This window comes from Acomys russatus, chromosome 4 (assembly GCF_903995435.1).
Source record: "Acomys russatus chromosome 4, mAcoRus1.1, whole genome shotgun sequence".
Taxonomy (NCBI): Eukaryota; Metazoa; Chordata; class Mammalia; order Rodentia; family Muridae; genus Acomys; species Acomys russatus.
Window position 1 is genome coordinate 63,193,260 of NC_067140.1, and position 21,508 is coordinate 63,214,767.

Sequence of the window (21,508 nt, forward strand, 5' to 3'; positions counted from 1 at the left end):
GAGATGAACAGTGAAGCGTGTGCCTAGCATGCTCAAGGATAGCCCGTTCCTAGCACAGAGAGATGGACGAGACAAAATTGCGGCCTTTGACAAGCTCACAGACTAGAACACGGACATCTGCCACTCATCATGCCAGCCCGGGGAGACCCTGGTGCTTAGCGATGATGAGGGTGGTCTGCAGTCACACAGGCTGGGCCCTAATCCCACCTCCTCCATGTCTCAGTAGGAAGATGGAGAAAAAGCGTTGGAACTGTGTAACACAAGCACACACACGCGCGCGCATGCGCACACACAGAGCACTCCTAAGAACTGCCCACAGATCATACACAAACTGCAAAAGCCCTGAACAGTGACTCCATTAACCAAGGAGACAAATGAAGCCTTTTACCAAAAATGAGAAAATGAAGTTTCCTCACCTCTAATTTTAAATTTATTTTTATTTTATATGCACTGATGTTTTGCCTGCATATATGTCTGTGTGAAGATGCCAGATCCCTGGAACTGGAGTTACAGCTGTGAGCTGCCATGTGGGTGCTGGCAATTGAACCCTCTGGAACCTCTGGAAGAAAGAGCAGGCAGTGCTCTTAACCACTGAGCCATCTCTCCAGCCCCAACAGCAGGAAATTCTTAGAAATCACCTATGACATGGTTTTGCCAGAAATATTTAGCCTGAGTGTAACTAACACTTTAGATCTAACTGCCACCTTGCAAGAAATATAAGAGCAGAAAGATGAGTTAAAGGAGGGCTGGAGAGATGGCTCAGAGGTTAAGAGCACTGACTGTTCTGCTGTTCTTCCAAAGGTCCTGAGTTCAATTCCCAGAAACCACATAGTGGCTCACAACCATCTATAATGTGATCTAATGCCCTCTTCTGGCCTGCAGGCATGCATTAGGGCAGAGCACTGTATACATAATAAATAAATAAATTCTTAAAAAAAAAAAAAAAAGATAAGTTAAAGGATACAAATAAGCTCTTAGCTAAAACGAGAACGGGGACCGTAATCCCAGCATCTAGGAGGCTGAGGCAGGAGAATTGACAAATTCTCAGCTACATAATAAGACCTGCCTCAAAACACAAAATGAAACTGGGCGTGGTGGCGCACGTCTTTAATCCCAGCACTTGGGAGCCAGAGGCAGGCGGGTTGCTGTGAGTTCAAGGCTAACCTGGTCTACAAAGTGAGTCCAGGACAGCCAAGACAATAAAGAGAAACCCCATATCAAAAAAAAAAAGCAAGAAAAATGAAACGAAAGAACAAAAGCTTAACGTCATTAAAGATAAGAACACCGAGGTAGAAGCAATGCTTTCATGGCTAAGACAACCCAGCAAGGGCTGGCAAGCCCAGGCTTTTGATTGAAAGTCTAGTGTTGGATTAACAGTTTTTCTATGCCTGCTCTAGCTCCCAGATACGGCACAGAGACCTGTTACATTTATAATAAGCTTCAAGCACCATAAGCAGACAGATATTGATCCACTCCCACCCATCTGAGCTAGCCTGGCCTACCTCCCAGCCACATGCTGTCACCTGTCCTATAGTGTCACCTGGCCACCTCTGCTCCATCCTTGTCCCCCTCGACTCCTCCACGGTAACTTCCTCACCATAGCATAGCGACTTTCTCCTTCTCCCCCGGCCGCACGGCTACATCCTCATGGCATGGTGACCTTCTCCTCCCCTCTCTTTCTTCCTGGGATGACTCCCCAGGCCCCCACCACCACCAAAACTGGGAACAGAAGTCCCGCCTACTATCTCCTCTGCCCAGTCATAGGCTCTTCATCTTCTTTATTCAGAGATAACTGGCGAGTAATTTTTACACAACATTGAGACAGATGATTCCGCAATAGCAGCGGCAATACCACAATCTGTTAGCAGCTAGCTCAGTGCAAACAGAGACACCTCAATACAACATGGTGACGGTCACCATCTCATTCTACCACAGCTTGTGCCCCTGCTTGTGCCCAGATACGGGTTCTTTTAGAGAAAAGAAAGCTTGGCCGGCTCTAGGATTAACTGATCTGGATAAGCAGGGCTGAGCACAAACTGAAGTAGTGTGGGGGTGGGGGGGGGAACAGAAGGCAAGGGCTGGGCTGAGTGGTACATGCCCATAATGCTGGAGACAGGAGGGACACTGGCATGCTTGAAGCCAGCTTGCTCTGTGTAACAAGTTCCAGGCAGGCAGGGGCTACAGTGATACCCTGTCTCAGTTCCAGCCAGGCAGGGGCTACACAGCGATACCCTGCCTCAAAACAAATGAAAAGTAACAAGCCAATTATCAGAAAAGACAGATGAGCTTTTTGGATGAGAAGAAACCAGGCCAGGCGTGGTAGCGCACACCTTTAATCCCAGAACTCCGGAGGCAGAGGCAAGTGGATCTCTGTGGGTTCAGAGGCCAGCCTGGTCTACAAAGAGAGTTCCAGGACAGCTAGGGCTATTACACAGAGAAACTCCTGTCTTGAAAAACCAAAATAAATAGATAGATAGATAGATAGATAGATAGATAGATAGAAAAGAAACCAACTGCCCATATAAACCAAAAGCAGCACATAGATGTTTTCAGCCAATCTCTGCTCAAGAAGATAACTTAAGATCAACCTTTGTGAGTAATTTTGGAAATCTAGATTAAATCTAGACCTAGTCGGGAGATTGATTTTTATTATCTTAGGCACCACAGTGACATTATGATGTAGAAGGTCACTGCTTTTTTTGTTGTTGTAATTGTTTTTGGTTTTTTCGAGACAGGGTTTCTCTGTGTAGCTTTGGCCATCCTGGACTCACTTTGTAGACCAGGCTAGCCTCGAACTAACAGATATCCACCTGCCTCTTGACTGATAAGTCCGGGTTTTTCCAGTAGTGGCCCCTCACCCAAACATCTGTGCTGGTTCTGAATGTACTTGCTACAAGTCTAGTCTCTCTAGTATTCTCACCTGTACCCACAGCTTTATGATCTATATGACGGGGAAATACAAATCTACCTCTCAAACTCACCCAGTAGACATGGGCCCTTTCTCCTGAGCACCTCTCCAGGAAATCACAGGCAACATGTCCAAAATGAAACTATTATTCGAAACCTCTTAGCAAGCAAGGTCTTCCAGGTCCTTCCTACGGCCCAATCTCACTTAGCTTAATTATGCTCTAGGGCTGTGGTTCTGAACCTCCCTAGTGCTGAGACCCTTTGCTGCGACCCCCAACCATGTAATTATTCCTATCCCATAACTATACATTTGCTACTGTTACGAATCGTGATGTAAATATCTGTATTTTCCGATGGTCTTAGGCGAACCCTTGTGAAAAGGTCGTTACACACACACACACACACACACACACACACACACACACACACACACGGGCAGCGGGGCTTGAGGAGGCTGTGACCTACAGGTTGAGAACCGCTATAGTTAGGTCCTAGCCCAGTCCAGGCTCTTTCCTGACTCTCTGCTTTTGTAAACGCTATTATACATGTAACCTTCTTCTCAACGTCAGCTTAAAAAGCTCGAGTGCAGCTTAAAAAGCTCGAGTGCGTAATGGAGAGGTATCGCAGCACTAGGCCTTATCTGTCAAATAATTCCCGTGCCGTTTCAACTTGAATACAAGCTCCAAGAATAAAGGGTATTCATCTGTTTTGTTCTTCCCCGCCCACTTTCAGAGAGGGTCTCGGGTAACCCACGCTAGCCTTGAACTCGCTATAACTGAGGATAACCTTGAACTTCTGATCCTCCAGTTCCCATCTCAAGTGCCCAGGTTTCTTCTGATCTCTGCATCTGACCGAAGGTCTGCCCCAAAGGGAGCGTTCAAGACTTTCAAACAGTTCCAAAATAAAGGTGCGGACGCTCAACAGAGCGGTCACCACTTCGCTTTTACACCTCCACACACAACTTCCAGTCCAAAAAAGCCCCACCTTATCCTCCGTTAGAACCAGGGCGCGGGGAGCATTCGAGCTTGGCGGCCACTGGCAGCTGCGTCCTGATTGGCCCGGCGCCCCGCTTTCCTCCCTTCCCTCCTCTCCCCTCCCCCGCCACAGCCCCCCGCCGAACCCCGCGGAGCCCTTGCGTCCCTTCCGGACCTGCCCGCACGAGCACCCTTCAGTCCTGGCCCTGCCCGCCGCGCCTTGACCCACGCGAGCTCACCTGGGCGCGGAGTTCTCATCTTGCTCTCCACTTCTCCGGAGTTAAATTTTAAATCGTGAGCGCCAAGTGTAGAAGCGCGCTAACCGCTCGTGATGTCACGAAGGGGCGTGGCCTGGCGCGCGCCTGCGCAGACCCCACGGAGGTCCGGTAAAAGGGTGGCCAAGAAGAGCAGGCACGAAGTCTGTACTAGTGAGCTTAGGGCATCGGTGACACGGCTGAAGATATCTGAAAACACTCCGGCGCCGAGCGCTGGGCGCGGAATAGGACGTGTGGATCCGGGCAGGCGAAGGATCTGTGAGTTTTAATGAGGAGGCAGGTTTCTGAGGAAGCGAGGTTCTTTGCCCTAAGAGACTTGTGCTTCGCGTGTAGCAACACTGTCCTTATTGGAAGTTCCAGGCGTGCAAGAAGCAATGTAGAGCATGTGTATACATGTGTACACCCTCCCCAGGAGTACTGTTTATGTATACATATGTATACACCTGCAAGAGCATTGTGTGTGCGTGTGTGTACACCCCCCCCCAGAGCATTGTGTTTACATGTACACGCACTCCCCCAAAGCATTGTGTATGTGTATACTCTTCCAGGAGCTTGTGTATGCGTGTGTACACACACACAGAGCATTGTGTTTATATGTGGATATACCCCCAGAACATTGTATATGTGCTTTGTGTATGCATGTGTACACACTCCCCAGAGCATTGTGTGTGTATGTGTGTATACAGGTCTATACACACACACACACACACACACACACACACACACACACACGCATTTTGTATGGCGCTTGTACACAGGCATACCAGAATGTTGTGTAAGCATGTGTATCTGCACCAGAGCTTTGTGTCTATACACATACACACATATTTTAAAATGAAGGACTTTTTGTCCAGATTCTTATAAAAAGCTTTTAGAAGTCATCTACCTACCACCCTTAAAAAACAAACAGGCCAGGTGTGGTATTGCACACCTTTAACCCCAGCTCTCAGGAGGGAGAGCAGGCAGATGGGTCTCTGTGAGTTCGAGGCCAGCCTGGTCTATAAAGAGAGAGTCCAGGCCAACCAAGGCTACACAGAGAAACCCTGCCTTGGGGGGGGGGACAAACGAGGGCTGGGGTGTAGGTCTTTACCATCCTTGACATCATGTGCCTGCCTTCTAAGTCTCAGCAGGGTCCCTTACTTTGGTAACCAAAGCTCTGCCTTTTGTTGAAAGCTACTTTTTAAATAAGAGCCGTGTGTATGAGCGCTTTGCCTGTGTGTATGTATGTTCAACACATACATAGCCGGGACCTGAGGAGGTGAGAAGAGCATGTCAGATCTCCCTGGAGCTGAAGTGACAGATTTTTGTGAGCCACCATGTGGTGCTAGGAATCAAACCACTGAACTGTCTCTCTAGCCCCAAAAGCTACTCTTTAAAGCAACACAGTGTTGGGCTATAGAGATGGCTCAGTGGTTAAGAGCACTGGCTGCTCTTCCAATGGACCTGGGCTCAATTCCCAGCAACCACATGGCAGCTCACAACTATCTGTAACTCCCAAGATCTGACACCCTCACACAGACATACATGCAGGCAAAACACCAATGCACATAAAAAAATAAATAAATAAATGATTTTTAAAAAGTAACTTAGTAGGGCGTGGTGTGGTGTGGTGGTGCATGCCTTTAATCCCAGCACTTGGGAGACATAGGCAGGCTGATCTCTGTGAGTTGGGGGCCAGCCCAGTCTACAAAGCAAGTCCAGGACAGCCAAGGTTACACGGAGAAACCCTGTCTCAAAAAAAAAAAAAGTCATTTTTACATGAACTTGTTCTCTCCCATAACCACCTTAAGATAAGGCATAGCTGGTTTAACAGGCCTAAACACATCAGCCTCCTCGATAATTCAGGCTGTAAAACTTACCATGTAGACAGGTAAGTTTCCAAAATGAAAGCAAAGGCCTAATCCACCAAAGCCCACAGTTCCCCCGAAAGTCTCTAAGTGCTCCCCACCTTACCTAATGCTGAGCTTGTCACCTCCGGAAAGTCTCTGCAGACCCCACACCTTTTCCTCCACATGATCTTGTAGGCTATGACCCCCTCCCCAGTGAGCCCACAGTGTGTCTGCCAAATGTAAGTCAGCCCTCACTCCTCCCAAAGGTCTAAAATCCCTTCCAATGTTTCATCTTCTTAGACCCCACCTCATCTCCCATAAGAGGAAAACACAGCTACTATCTATTTAAGAAGAGTTTCATGGTGCTGGAGAGATGGCTCAGAGGTTAAGAGCACTGGCTATTCTTCCTAAAGGTCCTGTGTTCAATTCCCAGCAACCACATGATGGTTCACAGCCATCTATAATTGGGTGCCCTCTTCTGCCACTTGGGCAGAATACTGTATAAATAAATCTTTAAAAGAAAGAAGAAGAGTTCCACATCTTTCCTCTTTGGAAAAAATTCCCACTTTTTAAGAGTGGAAGCAGAGCCGAGCATGGTGACGCTCGCCTTTAATCCCAGCATTCCAGAAGCAGAGGCAGGCAGATCACTGTGAGTTCAAGGCCAGCCTAGTCTACAAAGTGAGTCCAGGACAGCCAAGGTTACACAGAGAAACCCTGTCTTGAAAAACCAAAAAACAAACAAACAAAAAAAAGTCCCTGGTCTCATTTATGATATGATAACTTCTTGTTGCTGCTTTCAACCTCGATGGTGCATTAAACTTAATGTCACCCTTGGAATATTTAAATGTCTTGGAGTGGTCCAAAAACTTACAGTATTACTTTATAACTTGATTATATAAAAGTATCTTGATAAGTTTTGTTCTTTGTTTTTGGCCTAAACATTTGGTAAAATTTGGAAACTTTTTTCTGATAAAATTTCTGAGATCTCTTGGTCGGGTTTCTTTTGGCGGAAAAAGAATGCAAACCTAGATTTATATTCTTATTTATTCTCAGTTTTGTGACTGGTAATGTGCTTGCAATAAAGTGTTCATGACCACTAAGAAAGAAAGAAACAAACAAAAGAAAGAATTATTTCCATCCCCCCCACCCCCCCACCTCTCACACCCCCCACCCCCCAAGTTAGCTCCAGTCACATTTTGCCTGCTGCCAGTTCCCCAGGAAAGCCTTCCGGGATACACTGAAGGCTCCTTATTTGGAGACTTTGATATTCAAATTAAGAGCGACAAGCATTGGTGGCTCTGCGTTAGAGTCCCTGGAGAACTGGGTTGGAACATCTGACAAAGGAAAGACGCTAGGTGACCCACTGGGTGAAGCTGAAGGCCCTTCCGGGGCGGGAGTGAGCCTCCTAAGGTGACTGCTTGGCTCTGTGCCAACTGCATGCCCAGTGTCTGTAAGCCAAGCATGCCCAGGGCAGGCAGGTCTTTCACATCCTACTTTGAATGCCTCCTTTGTTTTGAGGCCAGGGCTACTGAGGGTGCCAAAAGATTAAGTGATTTATCATCAGTATCAGAGGCATGGGAAACTCAGTTCCTCTCTTTGTACAGAAGTGAAGTCGTTGGCCCCTCCCCCACTGAGAGGCTGCCAGAAGACTGATTGTCTCCACCAGATTCTACTTCCTTAAACTCCAACAGAAACAAACTTGATTTGGGTGAGGAACAACAGTTACCAATTGGCTGAACAAGCAACCTTTGGCTACAGATTTGCTGACTTTCTAGCCTAAAGCTGGCTTTTGCCATAACATAGTCTCTGATTTAAACCATCACGTTACTGAGACCAAAAGGGATTGCTGTGGGTGACTTTTCAATGTCCTGGCCCTGTGGTGGCAAACGCCTTTAATATCAGCACTCCTCGAGCACAGGCAGAGGCAGGCAGATCTCTGTGAGTTCAAGGCCAATCTGGTCTTCAGAGCCAGGAGAGCCAGAATTACACAGAGAAAGAGAAACCCTGTATCGAAAAACTAAAAAACTGAAAACTAAAAAATACGAGAATAAAAAGAAAGAAAAATAAATTGCTTTACATTCTTTTTTTGCCCCTGAGCATTGCTTTATTTTTTTATTTTTTTAATTTTTATTTATTTATTTTGGTTTTTCAAAACAAGGTAGCCTTGGCTGTCCTGGACTAATTTTGTAGACCAGGCTGGCCTCGAACTCAGTGATTCACCTGCTCTGCCTCCCAAGTGCTGGGATTAAAGGCGTGCGCCACACCACGCCCAGCTTCTGAGCATTGCTTTTAATTTATATACAATATGAAATTCCTCATCTCCTAAATCCTGGGCTATGAACTAAGTTTTAGAACTTTCAAACAATGACATACCACCCTGACCTTAAAACCAATATAGCACATTTTGTTTTTCAGAGCTATTGGACCGGTTAATCTTGTTTCATTCCAAAGCCCACAGTGAAAGGCTGTGAGGCAGGTGCTTTATTCCAGGCGCAGCCACTTCCTAGGTATGTGACCATTGGAAAGTTGCGCACCTCCCTGTACCTCAGTTTCTTCATATGCACAATAAAGAAGAGCCTATGTGATGGGACTACAATAAGGAGTGTACCTGGAAGTGAAAATAACAGTGCCTAACTATTCCCACTTTTAGAACTGCTGTTGCATCCTGGGGGTTTGCCAGGCTCTGTATCAGAATAAGGTTTAACTTCCTTTCTGGAGAGGCTCCCCATTTGTTAGGAATACCCCAGTGCACTACAGGTCTCTTCTTTCCATTACTCACCTCCCCCCCATACACTTTCTCGTACCTTCTGCCCCACCCAAGCTTTGCTGACTGTTCCCTTTGTAGCCTTCCCCCCCCCCCCACATAATTTCACGTTTTCTTTCTTGTCTGGTAGAGGAGAAACAGCAGACCTAGCAATCACAGCGCCCTCTTCCTACCCCAGCAGACGCCTAGAGCACGCGGCTCGTAGGTACGGAGAGCTTTTAATTTAGTTGAAATTTGGATTTAGGCATCATGGAAATTAATAAATGTTCCTTAACTTTGTGAAGTTATTCTTTCCTGGCCACTGGCCACGGCACTGGAAATCACAGGGCGGACTGGTTCAAGGTGCATTGAGAAATACCAGGAGATACCAGCTGGAGCTGGAGGGAAACAAGAGCTTCTTGGGGAAAGGTATATACCAATGTTGTTCATGAACAGATTCCAATTTACACAGAGAACAGCCTCCTTTTTTTTTTTCTTTTTAAACTGGAGTTAAGACAGAAGCAGATAGTTTTCTCAAAGGTACATGGATTATCTTAAAAACAGAAATCCCCCAGCATCAAGCCGTCAGCAACCCTCTTACCTGGAGAGCAGGTAACATGGAAGTATAGTACCTCTATGTAGCAAGAATTTCAAATCCCACTGACATCAGTTTCTAGAATGCTTTTATTTTTTGTAAGAGTGGAGAGGGTGTGTGTACTCAACAGAGATCCCAGAGGCTCGCATGTGGTACCTCCTTCCTCACCAACTACAAGTCAAAGGAAGAGCCAGGGTCTCCTTTCCACCAGATTTCCTGGTAATGCTGGATACAGAACAGCCTTGATGTTTCAAAACAGCCACACCCATAACTACTTGTACTCCTGAAGAACAAGGCGGGAAGCCCTCCAACCACTCTCTAGAGTTAGCGCTCCCAGGGGTGAGGCGCTTCACGGCCTTCCTGCCCAGCGCTGGCAATAGGCCTGGATTGTGATGACCCTTCTTTTCAAATCCACAAAGTTCAAGTAATCTCTTTGTCATCTTTGAGAACAGAATAGAAAGCCATCACCAGAAGAAGGCACACGGCAGCTCAGCATTTCCGTCTAACAAACAGGCAGCTCTCTCAGAAACAACCTGTTTATCTTGGAGCCCCCGGAAAACCATCACCATGAAGCGCTTTCTAATATTGCTTCCTGGAACCAGAAAGGTCATCAGGGGGATTGCTTATTTCATTAAGTATAGGAAATTTGTTATCTCAATCTGGAACCAGTCACCATTAACTTACAATGAATCAAAACTGACAAATACTCAGCTCGTATTAGGGCTTTCCTCAGACACATTAAAAAAAAAAAAAAAACCCAGCTATAAATTTATATGAAAATTGTACCCAACTAAGAAAATTAAGTTCCTGGTTATATTTTCAAACTAGTCGAGAAAACTTACATCCTGAGGTATGAGCTGTGGCTGTCCCTCGAGGGAGAAAGGTAGAATGCATCAGTTTGGGTGGGAAATAAGCTAACAGTGCAACAAAGCCATTTCACAGGGAACAAGATGGAGAGCAGGTCACAGAAAGAAGTGAGCTTTGCCATCCAGTATTGACACAGAAACACATCCTAACAGCCTCTGCAGCAAACTCCTTCCATAACATGTGCACATGAACTTTTACTTTCTTTGGAGGAGAATAAAACGTCTACCACCCTATCCCCAAATGAGACTCCATGGGCCACAGCCTCTTCACATGCTTCTAAGAGTGATTTACTCTGTCATAGTCCCCACGGGGAAGGCGAAGGTCAGTCACAGACCCTTCTCCGTTTTGTGAAAAATACACTCTTTGCAGCCTGAGGAATCAGAAATACCGAAATACCTTTTTTTTTTTTTTTTTAAATGGCCTCTCCATTAAAGTCCTCCAGCCAGTGGGGAGCTTGGCAGTGTTTTCACCTGGGCCAAAAGGTTGTGGAATTCCTGCACTGCCTGTGAGTGTGCCACTGGATTTAGCACCAGGTGTTGGAAAAGATTGACAGGCTCAGCACTGCGAAATATCTTAGGGATTGGTATGGTCAGGGGCAGGAAGGTGTTCCCAACGATGAAATGATGGAGAGACCTTTGCTGGAGGCCTCGGCCTAAGAACCAGAAAAGGTCCTGGAGCCGTTGAGAGAGCATGCTGTGCTGCCAGTCTGTCAGAGGCAGTCGCAGCAACAAGTGCATGAGGGCCGTTTTAAAGTGGTAGGCGGAGAGGATGGGACAGGACGCTCCCGGGGGTAGGAGCTGGTGGTCCTGAAGACTCAGAATGATCTGCAGGCACTTGAGGTGGCAGGTGTTCTCAGGGGCAAAGCGCCCCACCAGCTTCAGGAACAAGTGTTCACAAGCTGCAAAGGACTCAGGCCAGTCCACGCTGGTGAGCTGTTCTTGGTCAGGGGCCTGACTCATTAGGTAGACCAAGGTATCTTCCCGTTGCACCCCAAGAATCAAATTGATGGACAGGAAGCGGCCTGAGCGGTAATCCAACCTGAGCTTGCAGGAGGTGGTAGACGGTGGGAGGGTGAGCTTAAAGTCGTATTTGTGGGCCACCAGCGCCCAGGCGTTGCCCACCATGTTTCGGAACCACTGCACAGTCTTATACACATCCAGGTGCGAGCCGGTGCAGAGAGCCGCCTTGATGGAGCTAGTACACTGGCTCAGGATGGCCGAGTGCTCCCTGTGGTGGTGCACCAGACACAGCACATCCCCGGGGAGCTTCTCGTGTTTGCACATGCACTCAGAGTCCACCTTCACACAGCCACAGCGATGGCCCAGGGCTGGGTCTCTCATCTCCAAGACAAACATAGTGCCTTGTGAGGGGACAATGGGCACCAGGACGTCAAATTTCTGTGTCTCATGGAGGGTCCCCCACTTCTCAAAGGCAGCTCCGATGCCCAAGCAGTCCTCCAACTGTGGGTGAGCCTCCCGGCGACAAAGCACCCGACAGGCCTCAATGAGGTCATCCACAAAGCTCTCCACAAACTCGCAGGTGCAGGGCAGGTCACGGATGGCATTTTGGATATAATGTTTGTAAAAGGATTCCAGGGCTTCCTGGGAGGGAAAACCAGAGAGCCAGGAGCAAGAGGCAGGGACGATGCGGATTTCCTCCTCCTCCTCCTCCTCCTCGCTGCTGGAGTCAAAGGCCGGCTCATGCTGCATGTTCTGTCGCAGGAGCTCAAAGATGAGAAAGAGGCAGAAGAGGCCTGCGTTCCACAGGTTTCCGAGCAGCCAACCCAGAGGCCCCCCATTTTGCTCACCGGCCTGGAAGGGCCACCCCATGTCTTTCTTCCCCAGCACTAACTGATCACTGGAGGTGTCCCCTCTCCAGAAGTTCTCGGCTTTCTGCTTCTGATCGGCCGCTCGCCTTCTCTCTTCAAACTCCATCTCTAGCTGCCGCATTTCCTCGCTCATCCGTTTCTCCAGCTGCCGACTCCTGGCCAGCGTGTCCAGGTCCATCCGGTCACTGACCATCAGGGGGTGGTGGACAACATACATCACTGCCAAGAACAGCAGGCTTATCACAGCCATGGAGGCCTCTGCATCTGAAGAAAGGAGGAGGGTGGAGATCAGGGATGATTTTCTGGGCACATCAGTTCCCCCAGCACAGAGTCCCCAGAGCCCTGGGACCTCAAATACCTGGATGCCAACTAATCAAGAGGAACAGAAAGTGCGTAGAGTTGGGTTTGGAAGTATCCAGAGTGGTCTGCCTCGGAACTGTACCCTGAGGCATCCGCTTCTCTTCCACATGTTGTGTGGGTAGTATGTAGGCTGCCAGAAGGTGGACATGAGGCTGTTTTTATTCCAGTGTAAGATGGGGAGGGGGACCCTTAACAGTCGGGTGGCCTCACCCAACTCATCAGTCCACCTCGGGCACCAGATATGCCCTGCCAGTCCCAGAGGCTCCCTTCCACGGGCAGAAAACACACAGAATCTGTCTGGGCAATATCTTCTCCATCCTTGGGTAAGCAAGCCTCGGCCTCTAGCTGCAGCATCCCACTTCCTCTGTGACTTCACAACCCTACCCTGTGTCATTAGGCCACTTAACCTCACCACTCTACCCTGCAAGGCGTCAGACCGGCAGTGTGCTGCCAACTCCTTGGTACTGCGGTGATGAGGTTCTGAGGCAGGCTAGCAGATGGCCACCAGTCCGGCTGTGCTTCTCTGAGACCAGAAACGCGCCTGCAGAATTGAGTGGCCAAGCCCCTCCTGCTGGCAGACAGTAGCAGAGATTCCCTACCCACCCCCACCCACCCCCTGAAGCCCGCCGCTTCCGGCCTTCACCTCAGTGATTCACCAGCTGCTGGGCTTTCCTGAGTCGTGAAGGACCGTGAACTTCGAGTTCAGGTGAGGGGCTCTCTCCTCCCTTTGACACTGAGCCCAACTACCCTCTCAATGAACCCTGTTCAAAATTACCGGGGCCACGGGCTCTGCCTCAAAGTAGAGGTCCCTTTACCATTAATCCTCCCCAAACTCCACGCCCAGGTAGTTGTACTCTCACTCATCTCTCCTGACCCAATTAAAGATCCAAACGTAAGGGTTTCTCCTGGGACTGGGGGCTACTTTACTCACGGTCTCAGTTAGCAGGAGAGCGTTCTTAAAGAGACAGCGCGGCCTGGCCGCCCTTGCCTTCTTCCGGGCGTGTACGATGCTTCCAGTTCATACCCGGCACCAACTACGAGAGTGGTCCCAACGCGCTCTTTCTCAGTACAGACCATGTCTCCGACGGTCCAAAGTCTGCGGACAGTGAACTGCTGCGACTACCACGCGGCGCTGGTCGCCCAGAACTCCAGCAATCCTCAGCGGTTCCCGCCTCAGGGGTTCCACCCCGGCAAGCTCCACCCCTTTCTTAAAGCCACTAGGCGGGGCCCGGGACACAGGCTTAGCCAGAGTCGGGGGCCCTCCCTAAGGGCACAACACCTTTTGTCCCTAGTCTTCCCAGCCTTGGATTTGAAGGGACAGCAGAGCGCCCGTGGCCACCTGTTCACAGCTGCTCTGCTTCGTTCAGTGGCACAAGGCTGACGTGCGTGCTGCTACGCTCACCGAGATCCTTCCTGGACAATGTACGCTTACTGAGAGTTTGTGTGGTAAGATGTTGGAGACCAAATTAGGAACTGACTGGGAAAAGCCATTCTCACTTCCCTCTGGCTCTATGCAAGGTGAAAAAGGAAATGAGTTCAGGCGCTGCTGGTATGCCTCACTCCATGGGAAGATGACTCAGTGGGTATACTGCCTGCTGCCCAAGCAGGATGATGCATTTGGGTCCCCAGGCACACACCTCTAACCCCAAAGTTAAAAAAAAAAAAAGACAGAGCTAAGCAGGTGCCCTGAGCTCAAGTGGCTCGTGAATATAAAGTTTTATTAAGAGACCTTGTCTGAAAGTAGACATGCATAAAGACAGGCTGATGTTGGACACAGGTACACAGGGGGCAGGTACACGCGTGCCCATGCAATACCCTACACAGGTATATACATATGCCACTGTAGACTTCACTTCCAGACCAGGCCCTTGCTTGCCCCTCACTAGCCATATAGTAAAAATGCTAAACATAGCCAGGCAGCGGTTGGCATATGCCTTTAAATCACAGCACTCAGGGGGCAGAGACAGACACATCTCTGAGTTCAAGACCAACATGGTGTATAGAGAGAGTTCTGGAACAGCCAGGGCTACACAGAGAAACCCTGTCTTGAAAAACAAGAACAAGCCAGAGGTGGTGGTGTATGACTTTAATCCCAGCAGAGGCAGAGCCAGAGGCAGCTGGATCTTTGTGAGTTTGAGGCCTAGTCTACAAAGTTAGTCCAGGACACCCAAGACTACACAGAGAAATCCTGTCTCGCAAAAACAAACAAACAAAAAAGAAATATGAAACCAACCAAACAAAAAATCCTAAACCTTCAAGCAGCTCTGCTGATCATATGTACCAAAGAGAACTTCATAAACTATGATGGCTAGACAAAGCTTAGTACATGCTAAGAAATGCCTACAGAGGGCTGGAGAGATGGCCTGATGGTTGGGAAACACTGACTGCTCTTCCAAGAGGGCCCAGGTTCAGTTCCCAGCACCCATATAGTGGCTCACAGCTGTCTGTAACTCACGGATATGGTCAACAGACATATGCAGGCAAAGCACCAATACACAAAAATTTTTTAAATAAAAAAAATTTTTTTTAAAGAAATGCCAACAAGGGGGCTGCAGAGCTGTCTCAGCTGATAAGGGCACTTATTCTTTGAGGGAAACTGGTGCTGGAAACTAAATCAGGGTCCTTTGCAAGAGCAACAAGTAATCTTAACAGCTGAGCTGTTTCTCCGGCTCCCTCCAACCTGTATTTTGTTATCTTAGGAGCTGGAAAATAGGAACTGGCCCCCACATCGTTCATGCTAATTGGTGATTTTATACAAATGAGAAGTGAAAGTAAGCTGTCACATGGCTTATTTTAACAAGCCAATTCTAGCATTGTGGGTATTTGCCCTTGTTAAGCGAGGAAATAAGGTAGACCTTCTGTGAAATAAATTTAGCTACCTCCTTTAAAAACATCTATTGTAAACCAGACATCATAACACAAGACCATAAACCCCAGAATTTTGGGAGATCTGAGGCAGGGGCTAAGTTCCAGGCCAGTCTGGGCTACATGAATGAGACCCTGCAAAAGCTCGACAGGTGTCTCCAGAGCACAGAGGTTCTTGTGCTCACAGGTAAGTGGCAGGGAAAGCAGGAATGGTCAGCACACAGGGCTGCGTCTGCCCTGGAGGAAATGGGTAACTGTTTTCTGGCCAGAAAGCTGGTAGTGATGGTGGCTGACAGTCCAGATGACCTCTGGGCTATCTGCATGACCTAGACCACACCAGATCCTCCCTTAGGCCCTTGAGATAACATGCACAGCCTGTCTTTAGAACCCATCTTCATGGAAGAAGCGACTGTACTTTGAGAAGAGTTTCCATGTAATTCTGCCTCATGGTGACTTGGGATTGTGTTACACCAGGAAACTTCTTTTCCCGAATTACACTGTACTTAAATATGCTTAAAATAAAACTGTCTGGTGTCAGACTCTAGAGGTTTGAACAAACACCAGCAACTCAGTCTTGTTGAACCAGAGTTCCTTCTTGCCTCACATGGATCCTTCCTTTGCTGATTGTGGTGTCTGCAAAACCCAACCCTCACCCCACCCCTACCTCCAACACAAAGAGACTGGGAAGACAAAACCCCACCCCTACCCCACCCCTACCTCCAACACAAAGAGACCGGGAAAGATGGTACAGTTGGTAAAAATGCTTGTTGTGCAACCATGATGACCTAAGTTCAAATCCCAGTTACCTTCCTAGAAAGCCAGACATTATAGGAAGGGGCTGTAATCCCATTGTTCATTCACGGATATAGAAAATAGAGACAGAATCTCAGGGTTCTCAGGGGCCAGCTAGCCTGGTGAACACAGCACAGAAGTGATGGAGACCTTGTTTCAAAGCAAAGCAGGAGAGGACTAACATTCTGGGTTGTCCTCTGACCCCCCCAAACCCTTTCAGTGCCCCCCACAAGCCCTTTAAGTGCCCCCCACACCCGTAAGTGCACAAGTACACCAAACCAAATGCAAGTTATGAAATGGTCAGGCATGATGGTGCACCAAAAAAGAGGAGGAGGAGGAAAAGCAAGTTCTGATCATTATGAACAACACAGGAAGTAGCTACCAACATAGAAGCCCTGATTCTGACTATTTGCCAATCAAGCCTTAAACCTGGTTAAAACCATTCACCCTTCAATGAGAACGGTTCAGTTGCTTTAAAGACTCAACAGTGATGTCTTTAACCCCAGCACTTGGGAGGCAGAGGGAGGCGGATCACTGTGAGTTCAAGGCCTAGCTGGTCTACAAAGGGAGTCTAGGACAGCCAAGACTACACAGGGAAACCCTGTCTCAAAAAAACCTAAATAAATAAAACAAAAAACAAGGAAGCTGAATTTCCTCACTTGCCATCACACAACACTTTAGTGGCTTCGTCTTGTGTGTCTGTGTGTGTGAATGTCAAGATTGAACACAGGACCGTATACATGCTAAGTAAGCCCAACCAGTGAGACACCCCAGTGCTATGGTGGTGACCGTGGGGTGGTGGCTTTTTTTAAAATAGTTCTTGTTTTAATTCACACCTGAGAACTAAAACGTTTTCAATAAGCGAACACCTCTGGAAATTATCTTTTGTTTTAGATTTGATACTTTTTCTTTTTTGTTTGAAACTGTGTAACCTTGACTGTTTCTGAGTTCTCTGTGTAAAGCAAGCTAGCCTGAAACCTGAGAGGATCCTCCTGCTTCTGCCTGTCAAAGGCTGGGATTTCGGGCATGCTACACACCATGCCTTGCCAGACTTGATACCCTTTTTTTTTTTTAAGATTTATTTATTTATTATGTATACAGTGTTCTGTCTGCATGTACAGAGGGTGCTAGATCTTATTACAGATGGTTGTGAGCCACCATGTGGTTGCTGGGAATTGAACTCAGGACCTTTGGAAGAGCAGCCAGTGCTTTTACCCTCTAAGCCATCTCTCCAGCCCCCCAGACTTGATACTTTTTAAATGAAAAGTAAACAAACAAAGCTTCTGTTCTGACGTCAGCTAGCAACGATGCCTTTTCTGGGCTCTGTCTGCAGCCCCAGCAGGTTGCTTCAGACCTCAGTGTAGGGAAAAGAACCATCCAACAATCTAACTTTGCTTTGCAATTGTGGAGATTCCATCTGACCTTCAACTAGAAACATTTAACCTGCACTGTAACAACCCACTATAGAGCTGGGCAGTGGTAGGAGAAAGAGGCAAGTGGATCTCTGAGTTCAAGGCCAGCCTGGTCTACAGAGAGAGTACTAGGACAGCCAGGACTGACTACACAGAGAAACCTGTCTTGAAAAACAAAACAAAATATGTCACTCGGGAGGCAGAGGCAGGCGAATCGCTGTGAGTTCGAGGCCAGCCTGGTCTACAAAGGGAGTCCAGGACAGCCAAGACTACACAGAGAAACCATCTCAAAAAACAAACAAACAAACAAACCAAAAAAGCCACAAAATATGTAATTATATAAATACTTTTCCAATGAAACTCATGCACTTGGGGATTGATACCAGTTTTGACAGTACTTATGTTTATGGAGACGCTCCCCAAAAAAGAAATAGATAAGATTTCATTATCATAAATGTTTGCAATCAACTTAGATGACAGGAGTGAGCAGAAGTCCCCCCAAAATAAACCACACCTGCACTGAAGATGCTAAAAGGATAAATGACCGGATTTGAATCTACTGATTGTGGAGACTTAAATGTTGATGAACCACAGAATAATCACCACAAACTATTTTTAGTCCCCTTGAAAGACACTCATTTCCCATTGTGACCTCATGTCCTTTTGACTATCAATCCTTTAACATGTATTCTTTTTTTTTTTTTCTTTTTTTTTTTTTTTTTTTTTTGTTTGTTTTTCGAGACAGGGTTTCTCTGTGTAGCCTTGGCCATCCTGGACTTACTTTGTAGACCAGGCTGGCCTCGAACTCACAGCGATCCGCCTGCCTCTGCCTCCCAAGTGCTGGGATTAAAGGCGTGTGCCACCACGCCCGGCTTTAACATGTATTCTTAGCAGACCACACATTTCTACCAATAGAAAAAGCTAAGACTTAGCTTTGAAACATGTAGCATTGAAACATGTAGCAAAGATTTCCCAGCTTACTACAGCCCCTCTGCCTAGGGTCCCAGTAGGGTATTTAGTAAACAGTAGGTGCATGAGTTTTTTCATTCTGTAGCTAAGAAAAATCTCACATGGCCAGAGAGCAAAATATGGCGTGGGGGGACAACTTGAATGTATGTTTCCAGGACATGTTCACTCATTTTTCACCAAATAACTTATTTAGGGATTAGAGAGATGGCTCAGCAATTAAGAGCAAGGGGTGGGGGTGGGGAGCTGAGGAGATGGCTCAGAGGGGCTGGAGGAACGGCTCAGAGGTTAAGAGCACTGCCTCCTGTCACAAAGGATCCAAGTTGTGTTCCCAGCACTCACATGGCTGCTCACCACCATCTGTAACTCCAGTTCTGGGGATTCTGACACCCTTTTCTGACCTCCCCAGGCACTACATGCATGCATGCAAACCAAAACATTACAGAAAATATAACCAATAAATATTTTTCAAAAGTTAAATATCTCAACTGGGCATCATGGTGCACACCTTTAATCTCAGCACTCAAGAGACAGGGCAGGCGGGTATCTGAGTTCAAGATCAACATGATCTACAGCGAGAGTCCCAGGACTGACTACACAAAGAAACTCTGTCTCCGAAAATCCAAACAAATATACAAATAAAAATACCTTTTATTACGTTTGAGGTAAGAACATCCTGACAGTTTGGGCACCTGAACATCAGGTCCCAAGGAAGATGCACTTTCACCAGAGAACTCACCCAGATTAGCCCCAGGTACCAGCATGGGATGCTCTGTGACCATTCATTCATGATGGCCCATTGGTTGGATATTGGTGAGTTTTCTCTGGGCCTTGGGACTTCTCTTAGTTTAGTTTGTTTTGTTTTGTTTTCGTTTTTTCGAGACAGAGTTTCTCTGTGTAGCCTTGGCTGTCCTGTACTCGTTTTGTAGATCAGGCTGGCCTCGAACTCACAGAGATCATCCACCTGCCTCTGCCTCCCGAGTGCTGGGATTAAAGGCGTGCGCCACCACGCCCGGCCAGTTGTGAGTCTTATAATGGTGATAGAAATCAAGCCTGGGGTCCCCTCAGAAGAGTAGTATGTGATTTAAACCACCAAGCTATTTCTCCAACCAGACAGCTGATTATTTTTTGCATGTTATAAGCTAGAAGCACTTGGACTAGAACTAAAGATTATAAAGGCCTAGCTTAATTTGAATTTTAAAATGTTTAAGAATAAAAATGATGAAATTTCTAATTTGCAAAAAATAAAAATTGAAGCCAGGTGGTGATGGCAGTGCTCATCTCTAACCCAAGCACTCGGGAGGCGGAGGCAGGAGGATGGCTGTGAGTCCAGGGCCAGCCTGGTCTATAACATGAGTCCAGGACAGCCAAGATAACATAGTAAAACCCTGTCTTGGGCTGGAGAGATGGCTCAGAGGCTAAGAGCACCGTATGTTCTTCCAAAGGTCCTGAGTTCAATTCCCAGCAACCACATGGTGTCTCACAACCACCTGTAATGAGATCTGGTGCCCTCTTTTGGCCTGCTGGCACACATGCAGGCAGGATACTGTATAAATAATAAATCTTTAAAATATGAACAAAAATTGAGGCTGGAGGATTACTCAGTGGTTATGAACATGAACAGGTCCTAAGCACCCACATGGTGGTTCACAATTGTCTTTAAGTCAGGTTCCAGGGGATCCAATGTCCTCTTGTGGCCTCTGTCGGCACCAGATACCCTGCAAGTGCACGTTCATACATGCAACCGGAAAACGCACACACAAAAAATAACATATTTAAAAACCAAAAATTTTTGGAAGCTATAAAAATTCAAGGGCTGGGCATAATGGCTGGAGCACACCTTTAATCCCAGCACTCGGGAGGCAGAGGCAGGCAGATTGCTGTGAGTTTGAGGCTAGCCTGGTCTACAAAGTGAGTCTAGGACAGCCAAGGCTACACAGAGAAACCCTGTCTTGAAAAAAAAATTCAACAGTTAGGAAATTAACAACAACAACAACAACAACAACAACAAAAAGCCTTAGAGGCTGTATCAGGAGTAAAAATAAATTGGAGCCTCTAGGTAGCCTCACCTCCAACCAGCGCTTCCTGGCATGACTTTCCTTCTTTATTGACTTCCAAGCACAACACAATTCTAGATCAGAGAAAAAGATTGCTATGGTCTATTTTAAGATAAAACCCAGAAGGAGAAGACATTCCAATATTATGTAAGTCCCGTGAGGAGGGAAGAAAGGAGCCTCTTCCCCCAAAGCCTGAGAGACTGGACTGTGTAGAGTTTCAGCACAGTGGACAACATTTGCTGTGACTGTTGCCAATATCGACACACTGTTCCGATCTCTTCTTCATGAGCCTTAGGACTGTTTCATACTGGCTCTTCCTGAAGTTATTTTCTGCAGGAAAGCCAAGAGTACTCGTCAGTGATCTCAAAGAAATCTCAGGTTGCCAGAGGGGACACAGGGAATTGTGTTGCCAGCCTGTGCCCACCTACTGTTGCTCTCTTTTGTGGAGACAGTGCTGAGACAGTGGTTGAAACAGTTTCCTTGACTTGCGCTTCGCTGTCCCACCACTCTACTGTTTTCGACAACTTTGCATATATGTACAATATACTGGGGTCATATTCACCCTCGCCCGTGAGGAAGAAGGAAGATATATTCCCAACTTATCCTGTACTTTCATTTCTCTAAAGAACACCGGTTGACTTAGAGTTGCTGGTATGAGAGTGGCAGCATGCCAGTGCTACACCACTAAAGAAAATGACACCTGCTGATACTTTTCTGTGGAAACCATGAAGAGATGAAGGTCTTTGATGCTTCTGACTTGGTGCTGGTGTGTTTCCCTGACAGTTGCTTAGCTGCTTGGTTTGTTTTGGTTTGCATGTTGCCTTGATTTCTTTCCTTCTTTTTTTCTGGCCCCAACCCCACATACTGTTTAATAAGCGCTACTGGCTCACAAGGTAGTAATCACCCCAGACCCTGTTCCTGCTACAGATGGAACAGTACATGGCTTACAGGCAGAATATCATCATAAAAAACAACCCATTGCAGAGTGTGGAGGTGCATACCTTAATCCTAGCACTCGGGAGGCAGAGGCAAGTGAAT

General features: G+C 47.2%; 2 protein-coding genes across 5 annotated transcripts in view; both read right to left on the reverse strand.

The window, feature by feature from the left end:
- Ncaph (non-SMC condensin I complex subunit H) overlaps nt 1–4,238 on the reverse strand; it is a 22,942-nt gene extending 18,704 nt beyond the window's left edge. The window contains exon 1 of the mRNA XM_051144569.1: nt 4,121–4,238. Within this exon, the coding sequence (XP_051000526.1) occupies nt 4,121–4,139 (19 nt within the window). The 5' untranslated portion in view covers nt 4,140–4,238. The remainder of the gene's footprint in view (nt 1–4,120) is intronic.
- A 6,357-nt stretch (nt 4,239–10,595) lies between these two features.
- On the reverse strand, nt 10,596–13,531 carry Itpripl1 (ITPRIP like 1). Of its 4 annotated transcripts, none has more exons than XM_051144566.1 (2): nt 13,310–13,531; nt 10,596–12,282 (listed from the first exon to the last, which is right to left on the reverse strand). In XM_051144566.1, the coding sequence occupies exon 2, from the start codon at nt 12,266–12,268 to the stop codon at nt 10,619–10,621; it is 1,650 nt and encodes a 549-aa protein (XP_051000523.1). In that variant the 5' UTR covers nt 12,269–12,282; nt 13,310–13,531; the 3' UTR covers nt 10,596–10,618. The 4 variants fall into 4 exon arrangements, with proteins under 4 accessions (XP_051000523.1, XP_051000525.1, XP_051000524.1 ...); XM_051144568.1 differs by lacking the exon at nt 13,310–13,531 and adding an exon at nt 12,799–12,901; XM_051144567.1 differs by lacking the exon at nt 13,310–13,531 and adding an exon at nt 12,791–12,901.
- Between the last annotated feature and the right edge of the window lie 7,977 nt (nt 13,532–21,508).

Coding starts and splice junctions, on each gene's coding strand:
- Itpripl1 (XM_051144564.1), bottom strand. CDS start 12,470: ATGCCTCAGGGTACAGTTCCGAGGCAGACCACTCTGGATACTTCCAAA. Junction 12,283..12,376: donor CTTGATTAGTTGGCATCCAG/GTATTTGAGGTC, acceptor TCCTTTCTTCAG/ATGCAGAGGCCTCCATGGCT.